At 44.1% G+C, this 9,809-nt stretch overlaps 1 protein-coding gene across 3 annotated transcripts in view; it reads right to left on the reverse strand.

Moving 5' to 3' along the window:
* The window catches only part of fam214a (family with sequence similarity 214 member A), a 67,974-nt gene extending 60,147 nt beyond the window's left edge, over positions 1-7,827 (reverse strand). For 2 of the 3 annotated variants that reach the window (XR_004416853.1, XM_033050406.1), the window contains exon 1: positions 7,393-7,774. Coding sequence is in view for 1 of the 3 variants with exons in the window: in XM_033050404.1 (XP_032906295.1) it covers positions 7,393-7,408 (16 nt within the window). In the remaining 2 variants the exon portion in view is untranslated. Of the gene's footprint in view, positions 1-7,392 lie in introns of all 3 variants that reach the window. The other variant, XM_033050404.1, reaches the window with a different exon arrangement.
* Positions 7,828-9,809: the final 1,982 nt, after the last annotated feature.

Genomic DNA, 9,809 nt, shown 5'->3' on the forward strand with positions numbered 1-9,809 from the left:
TTGCTTATTATACAGATTTAACGCTCCCATAAATACTGAAAGCAAATGAAGCATGAAATGTGGTTAATATTACGGAATTCAATTTATGTTAATTGGAACTAGTTTCTGGGAAAAATCTATTTGCAAAGAATAATTGTTCTTGCACCTGTTGATTACTATGCTTAAAACAATACTGGAGCTGGTGGAAGAAAAGCTATGGATTGTATTCTGCTGCAACTACTTATTTTGCATTCTAGACAAGACTTCGGAATCCCATTTGCAAACACGAGTGCATTGCTCTCATTCCTTTAACAAAACTACTATACTTGAAAACAAACCACCCAAATAGGAACATGCTGCTATCTTCATGACCTTCACAGCACAATAATCTTCACAGCTGCCCAAACAGCAGGAAGTGACGTGATGATGACAGATACACAAAGTTGTTGCTAGGTGGTGAAAGCCATATCCTATTACATTGGGTTAATGCAAGTCTGAAAGCAGCTAAAATGATTAATACCAAGTAGAGTACAAGCACCAGACACACCAATCAAAGTTAAATCCGCTCTTGCATCCTCCTTAAAAAATACAAAATAACATTTTTAATCTGTTTTCAAATTCACCAAATTCTTGGTAGTTCATCAATACAGTGCATTCCAAAAGTATTCAGACCCCTTCAATTTTTTCACATCGTTAGGTTACAGCCTTATTTTAAAATGGATTAAATTCATTTTTTTTTACCATCAATCTACACACAATACCCCAGAATGAAGAAGCGAAAACAGGTGTTTAGAAATTTTTGCAAAGTAATTGAAAAGAAATAACTGAAATATCACATTTACATAAGTATTCAGTCCCTTTCCTATGACACTCAAAATTGAGCTTAGGTTCATCCTGTTTCCATTGATTATCCTTGAGACGTTTCTACAACTTGATTGGAGTCCACCAGTGATGAATTAAATTGATTGGACATGATTTGGAAAGGCACACACCAGTCTATACAAGGTCCCACAGTCGACAGTGCATGTCAGAGCAAATAAAACCAAGCCATGAAGACGAAGGAATTATCCGTAGACCTCTGAGAGAGGATTGTGTCGAGATACAGATCTGTGGAAGGGTATAAAACAATTTCTGCACCATTGCAGGTCCCAAAGAGCACAGTGGCCTCCGTCACTCTTTAATGGAAGAACTTTAGATCCACCAGGACTCTTCATAGAGCTGGCCGCCCGGCCAAACTGAGCAATCGGGGGAGAAGGGCCTTGGTCAGGGAGGCGACCAAGAACCTGATGGTCACTCTGACAGAGCTCTAGAGTTCCTCTGTGGAGATGGGAGAACCTTCCAGAAGGGCAGCTATATCTGCAGCACTCCACCAATCAGGCCGTTATGGTAGAGTGGCCAGATAGAAGCCACTCCTGAGGATTGAACTCTTCGACCTGAATGCCAAGCATCACATCTGTAGGAAACCAAGCACCGCTCATCACCTGGCCAATACCATATCTACAGTGATTCATGGTGGTGGCAGCATCATGCTGTGGGGATGTTTTTCAGCGGTAGGAACTGGGAGACAAGTCAGGATCGAGGGAAAGATAAACAAAGCAAAGTACAGAGAGTTCCTTGATGGAAACCTGCTCCAGAGCGTTCCGGACCTCAGACTGGGGCGGAGGTTCACCTTCCAACAGGACAACGACCCTAAGCACACAGCTAAGACAACACAGGAGTGGCTTTGTGACAGGTCTGTGAATGTCCTTTAGTTGCCCAACCAGAGCCCGGACTTGAACCCGATAGAACATCTCTGGAGGGACCTGAAAATAGCTGTGCATCGACACTCCCCATCCAACCCGACAGAGCTTGAGAGGATCTGCAGAGAAGAATGGGAGAAATTACCCAAATACAGGTGTGCCAAGCTTGTAGCATCATACCCAAGAAGACTTGAGGCTATAATCACTGCCAAAGGTGCCTCAACAACGTACTGAGTAAAGGGTCCGAATACTTATGTAAATGTGATATTTCAGTTATTTCTTTTCAATTACTTTGCAAAAATTTCTAAACACCTTTTTTCTCTTCTTCATTCTGTGGTATTGTGTGTAGATTGATGATAAAACTAATGAATTTAATCCATTTTAGAAAAAGGCTGTAATGTAACAAAATGTGGAAAAAGTGAAGGGGTCTGAATACTTTCTGAATGCACTGTATATCAGGTACGTTCGAACCATGGCATTACCATACTTCTCTTGGCCAGGTCAGTCTGTACAGTGCCCCAACTTTCAATTTTTTTCCAAAACAAGTGCAGTCCTCCTATAAAACTGCACTAAACTCCCTGTGAATGAATATAAGCCATAACTCTGTAGATTAAACATTAATGCAGGGTCATGTAAAATATTTTGATATATTTAAAAATATATTTTAATATGGTTATATTCCATAAAGTAAAAATTACTAAAAGTACAGAATCAAAAGGTAGCACCTGAAAACCCACCATCTCAATCCGACACAGACTGGGATCAGCAGGAGTGAGGTTTCACATACTGTACATGTCTGAAAGTTATTTTTAAAAAAGGTGCCTCTTTATTTAAAAAGTAAACATTAACGGTTGGTTGTTAACTGAGTTATGTAAAGGTACTCTACAAACCAGATTCTTGAATGGAATCTTAGAAGCTCCTGCTCAACTTTCTAAAAAAAAGCCGAAGAAACTACAAACATTTCTGTCTGCTGAAGTTCCCAACTCTGCTCCCCCTGCTTTGCCACCACCCTTCCTGTTTTTCTTTTTAAAAAAATGAAAATGTTTTCCATGCCTTTAGTTCCTCACTATGCTCTCAAATGTTCCCTTCCACCATCTTCTTAGCTGCTACAACTTTCTCCCCTTGACGATGTGAGGTGCTCTCGGTATTGTTGTACATGGGACCAATACACTGTGGGACCAATACGCTGATCCTCTGTGTTACAGTCATCCAAACCATCTTCGATTTCATCTGGAGATCTAAGATGGCCAATAGGTCACAACACACAAGTCTGCAGATAATGAGAGGAAATGTGCCCACCACTGCCCTTGTCCCCTTTGTGTGAGGTTGCATCAAGTTGTGCATAGTGTCAAACAGTGCATCATTACATCCCCTGTGCTGCAACGGATGGGCCTAGCTTTGTCGCCGTGCAATGTTTCATTCAGTAGACCTTGCAACACTAGCCGGCTTTCATGGCAAAGTTCTTTCAGGAAAACATCTTTGACCACAACACTATTAGGCACAGTAGTCAGTGCGGAGGGTCCTGCAAGCTTTGAAGAAAGAAACAATAAATTCTGTGTAGGGATTCCCAAGCAGATACCAAAATGCCTCATCACCAGTACAAGCACCTCGCAACAAGGGCAGAGTCCCCCTAGTCCTCACCTTTCACCCCACCAGCCGGCAAATACAACACATAATGCTCCGCCACTTCCGCCACCTCCAACGTGACCCCACCACTCGCCACATCTTCCCATCCCCCCATGTCTGCCTTCCGCAAAGACCGCTCCCTCCGCAACTCCCTTGTCAATTCTTCCCTTCCCTCCCGTACCACCCCCCCCCACCCCGGGCACTTTCCGTTGCAACCGCAAGAAATGCAACACCTGTCCCTTCACCTCCATTCAAGGACCCAAGCAGTCGTTCCAGGTGCGACAAAGGTTCACCTGCATCTCCTCCAACCTCATCTACTGCATCCGCTGCTCTAGATGTCAGCTGATTTACATCGGGGAGACCAAGCGGAGGTTGGGCGATCGTTTCGCCGAACACCTCCGCTCAGTCCGCAATAACCTACCTGAACTCCCGGTGGCTCAGCACTTCAACTCCCCCTCCCATTCCCAATCCGACCTCTCTGTCCTGGGTCTCCTCCATTGCCAGAGTGATCAACAATGGAAATTGGAGGAACAGCACCTCATATTCCGCCTGGGGAGTCTGCATCCTGGGGGCATGAACATTGAATTCTCCCAGTTTTGCTAGCCCTTGCTGTCTCCTCCCCTTCCTTAACCCTCGAGCTGTCTTATCCCATCCCCCCGCCCTCGGGCTCCTCCTCCTCCCCTTTTCCTTCCTTCTCCCCACCCCCCCCACCCCCTATCAGTCTGAAGAAGGGTTTCGGCCCGAAATGTTGCCTATTTCCTTCGCTCCATGGATGCTGCTGCACCCGCTGAGTTTCTCCAGCATTTTGTGTACCTTCAAGCACCTTGCTTGATTGACTGTGAGAAAGTCCTCACTGTCAGACCTTCCTGCATGGGTGGATTATCATTCCCAATGCCCTAGAGATGGTTGTGATGAGGATGAGATGTTTTCTCATTTCTTTATGGACTGTAGCTTTGCAAAGAATGGACACAAGCATCCTTGTCGAAGTTCATCCCAAGCAGCTGTGTAACAAAGGACTGAGCTCTGGGATGATCCCAGAGATTCACACCAAGACAAATGTCTAGTTCTGCTGCAAGATCATTAACTCACTGAAAAATGCACTCGGGTCTGTAAAAATGTAATTAAATTTGAATTATTATTGGTGAAAAATATGATTTTCTTTTCTATTCTCTTCTTTTTATCATTTTATTCTGTATCTGTTGATGATTTAGCATTGATATTGTAATTTATACTTCCTTACTTAAAGAAGGCTCAATGATGATTCCGTGACCAAATTGGTTGAAATAACAACTTTTGTGCAGTCACTGTCCCAGATCTCCTGCAGAGGGCGCAGTGTTGCCCGATAATTACTTATAGCCCATGAAAAGTCTGTGGGCAAGTTGCAAGCAGAATGTTTGTTCACCACAGACTCCAAAATCTTAGTTATAAATATTGTAGCATTGCAAACATTCAACACTTCCTAACCCATTCACTTTTCCAACATATGCCTGCTAACACATTAAATCCTGGACCCTTACTCAAACAACTGACGTTGTCTCTATAAATACAAATAGTCAGGCCTAAAGTCAGCTGTTCATGCTTTCAAATATATGGGAAGCAGTCACAGGTGGTGGCAACTATAGTAAGAACGACTGTTAAAGGGCAAGAAATGCATGTGTTTCGGGGGGGGGAACAGCCTTGGGGAGCAAGGTTCCTGTCCATCTTTTTAAATAGAATCACATAACTTTTTTTAAATATAAAGACACAGCATGGAAACAGGTGCTTCAGCCCATCAACTCCACGCCAACCATTGATCACCCGTTCGTACTAGTTCTATGTTATCCTACTTTCTCATCCGCTGTGTACATGCTAGAAAGCAATTTAGTCTGAAGGGTCTCCACCCAAAAGGTCACCCATCCCTTCTCTCCAGAGATGCTGCATGTCCCGCTGAGTTAATCCACCTTTGTGTCAAAGCAATTTACAGAGGCCAATTAACCTACAAACCCACATGCCTTTGGGATGTAGGAGGAAACTGGAGCACCCAGAGAAAAGCTTCATGGTCACAGGGAGAATGTGCAAATTCCACAATGATAAAACCCTAGGTCAGGATCAAACCTGGGTCTCTGGTGCTGTGAGGCAGCAACTCCAGTAGCTGTGGCACTGTACAGTTGGAAAAGAATAGAAGGCAGAAATTCATTCTATCAAATTGAATCTTTGTAAGTCGACAAAAATGCTGGAGAAACTCAGCGGGTGCGGCAGCATCTATGGAGCGAAGGAAATAGGCAATGATTCGGGCCGAAACCCTTCTTCTTTATAATCTTTGTAAGAGTAAGCAAATTAATTATATTAGTAAATCATTCCCTACAGAATGGACACAAGCATCCTTGTCGAAGTTCCCCTGCCACAGAGGGTAGTCGAGGCCAGTTCATTGGCTATATTTAAGAGGGAGTTAGATGTGGCCCTTGTGGCTAAGGGGATCAGAGGGTATGGAGAGAAGGCAGGTACGGGATACTGAGTTGGATGATCAGCCATGATCATATTGAATGGCGGTGCAGGCTCGAAGGGCCGAATGGCCTACTCCTGCACCTAATTTCTATGTTTCTATGTTTCTATGTTTACAGCTCTACATTTATTTTTCTCTCATATGATCCTTATTCAAAAAAATATGATTTTTAAAAACCAGTTTCAATATTTCAGTCAGTAATTTCCAACCATACCTAACCACGATATATTGAGGTTTCCTTTTTTAGGTCTGTAATAACATTAAAGCTTCTTCCTAACTATTCCAAGAATCAGCTTAAAGGACCAATGCAGGGCAATATTTCAGATAAATATAATCCAGCAACATCAGGTAGTGGATTCACATAATGCAGGTTTTGTAGTCATAAGGATTACACTATTCAAAAGTACTCCAGGAAATTTCCCACTCTTTACAGTAATCCTGCCAAGTGCTGTAACGTTCCTTACCGTTAACAAAGAAGCATCCTTTGTTCAATCCAATATCCCCAGAATTTTAACTCGGTGGATGTGAACTCCACATAATTTTTAGCTCTTGTAACTGAGACTCTCAACTTCTTCTCTGATAAAAATCATAATCCACACTTTGGCAATCAGTGAAAATTGCTGTGCAGAGTGCTCTGCACCTGTGTCTGCTCTCAGTGAGAATCACTTTTTGAATAAATTGTCACAGATAGTTGAGGTCTGAGGTGAAAAAAAAACATGCCTTTGATGTAAAGTATGTGGTTAAGAGAAATTTTATGTCACTTAACGGGCTATTTTTTTAAAATTCCTTCAGAAATTCAATGTCCCCCAGTTGATATTAACTGTACTTTTGCCAACAAATGGCATTACAGAGAGGTGTACTCTGTTGGAACTGAAATCTAAAACTATTGACATAGGGACCTTTAAAACGAAAGAGTGAATCGTCAATTGACAAGGCTTCTGTAAATCCTGTTGATACGAAAGGAAATTGGGTGGGACACAATAAACGATGAAAACTTTGCACAGGCAATACTTCGAGTTAAAGGGAGCCTGTTAATGTTGGCAGTCAGTGATGATGCAAGAACGGGGAATCTACTGCTTACTTTAATATATAGTTCATAAGCCAACAGGAGGGTGCTTTTTAAACTGGTTTACTTTTGTTCAACACAGGCGATCACTGCTGATGACAGTCCACCAGATTGTCTGACACGTCGCCAAAATACATCACAGTTATTTTGAGTGACCAAACATTGAATAACTAAAAAAAACAAGCTGGAGAAGTTTGCTTTCCATTCATACCAATTCCTTCCTGAACATCTGATGGCCACATATTACTAAAACTATTGAATGACACACTTGATTGCTTTGACAGTATTAAATGTATGAGAAGTTTTTGCACGGATTTTTTGTTTTATATCCGTAATAAAAAGATTATTTTTGAAATGAACACATTTCCTTGTAATTCCTCCCCTCTTGATTACAAACTTTACATCAAGTACAGGCACTCAGTGAGCAGTTTACATCTCCCAGTGAGAAGTTTGGAATAATGTTGTGGATGGAATAAATAGGTGAGTTAAATGCTGCTTACCTCGGTCTGACTTCATGGTCGGCGGTGGCAGCCGGTCTCTGGGCCGTCGCCCGACTCGGGACGGGAGGGAATGAGTGGAGGAGGCGCAGGAGTGAGGAGGGCGAGGTGTGAACTGACCTCTCTCACCCCTCCTCCCTCCCCAGTGGGCGACTGGCGGGCCCACCGCCTCACGGCCCGGGCGTCATCGTGAGGGATGATCCCGCGGATGAAGTCCACAAGCAGCTGAGTTTATTGCGGGGACACAGACACAGACAGACAGAGAGAGAGGGGGGAAGCGCGGTCGCCGTGTCCGTCCGACTGACCGGTCCGTGCCGACCTCTGGTCACCACTCCTCCGCCGCCGCCTCCATGTTGTCAAAACACAGGGCTCTCCTCCTCCTCCTCCTCCCCGCCCCCCATCCCCTGCCCGCCTGCCCGTCCCGCCCAGCCGCCGCCCCCACGTCACCACGCCCCACCCCCTCTACTGACGTCACCGCGTCCCGCCGCCCCTCCTCTTCTGACGTCAGCGCGCCCGCTCGGCCGGCCCGCGTTGCCATGGAGACCGGGCCCGGACGCCGCTCGCCCCAGGTAACGTGGATAAAGTTCAGTCAAGAGTCAAAAAAGTGTTTTATTGTCATGAGTCCCAGATAGAACAATTAAATTCTTCCATGCAGCAGCACAACAGAATATGTAAACGTACTAAACATAAACATGATCATATAGAGGTGCAGAAAATAGATCGGTTTGATGCACAGAGTTTCTTGCCCAGAGAGTCAGTGAATCGAGGGCCAGAGGGCATAGGTTTAAGGTGAAGGGGAAAATGTTCTCTGGTCCTTGATTCGCCCACTCTGGGCAAGAGAGAACACTGAAATTCTTACTTGCAGCAGCACAACAAAATCTGTAAACATAAAACACTGTAAGCAATATAATAAACGAGAAAGAGAAATGTTTAGTGTATATATATAGATTAGATTGAATTGAATTGAATTGAATTGAATGCCTTTATTGTCATTCAGACCTTACGGTCTGAACGAAATTTCGTGCCTGCAGTCATACATACATCATACAATAATAACAACAATAAACACAAATTAACACCACCACAGTGAGTCCTCCAAGCACCTCACTGTGGTGGAGGCAAAAATCATAGGGCTGCAGTCTCTTCCCTCCTCTTCTCCCTCTGCGCTGAGGCGATTCCCCACCGGGCGATGGCACAAACAGTCCCGCGGCTCACCGAACCCCGCAACGGGCCGGCTCAAACACCGCGGCCCGGGGTGGTCGAAGCTGCCGCCCTCCAGTCCAACGGACGCAGCCGCTGGCCCGCGGCTCAACCCCGGACCCAGGTCACCGCCGTCAGAACGCCGTCCCAGCCACCGGAGCACCGTTCCAGCCCCGAGCCGGATCGCCCTCACGTGAGTGCCGTGAGATACACACACACACACACACATATATATGTATGCATATATACAAAATGCTTGAGTAACTCAGCGCGACAGGAAGCATCTCTGTAGGGTGACATATCGGGTCAAGACACTTCTTCACACTGAAGATTATGGGGAGAAGGCAGGAAAATGGGATAAGGAGGCAGAGATCAGCCATGATTGAATGGCAGAGTAGACTCGATGGGCCTAATTCTACTCCTATAACTTGTGAGTCTGAAGAAGTCTCAGTCTGAAGAAGGGATTCGACCTGAAACATCACCTAATGCCTTCTCTCCAGATGATGCTGCCTGTTCCGCTGAGTTACTCTAGCATTTTGTGTCTATCTTCGGTTTAAACCAGCATCTGCAGTTCCTTCCTACAGACTTCCATATCAGTTCAGCCTAATTCTCAGTCCCCCCACTTTTGAAACCCTTGTTTATCCTCTCTGCAAATCTAACAATCCCTCTCAGAATTGTACATGCTTCACTAAGATTTACCCCTCATTCTATTTTCTATAATAGATATGTCCAACTTGCCCAATATTTCTTCATCCATCAACTTCTCCATCCAACTTTATACACTATATCCCTTGCAATAAAGGCTAATATTCCCTTAACCGTCCAATTGCTTGCTGTATCTGCATACTAACCTTCTTGCTTCTTATACTAGAGTTTCCATTGGCATTTGATTTCACCATTTTATTTTCTAACTATTTAAATAATTTGCTTTTCATTATACTTTTCTATAGTCAATTACCTTATCTCTTCGCACATGACATAGCAACTAATAACTTCTTCCCTGTTCATGTAACCTATCGATATCTTTTTCTAAACTCTGGGTCCTCTTCCCAACCTCTCTAAGATGCACTATATATTTAACTAGAGTTTTCTCAAGCGTATCAACATAGATTATAAATAGTTGAGGCCCCAGCACTGATCCCTGTGGCATCCGACTAGTTACCGATCATTAATCTGAAAATGACCCATGTTTCCTGATTCTCTGTCTTCCATCTGATATT

This window comes from Amblyraja radiata, chromosome 34 (genome assembly GCF_010909765.2).
Source record: "Amblyraja radiata isolate CabotCenter1 chromosome 34, sAmbRad1.1.pri, whole genome shotgun sequence".
Lineage (NCBI taxonomy): Eukaryota > Metazoa > Chordata > Chondrichthyes > Rajiformes > Rajidae > Amblyraja > Amblyraja radiata.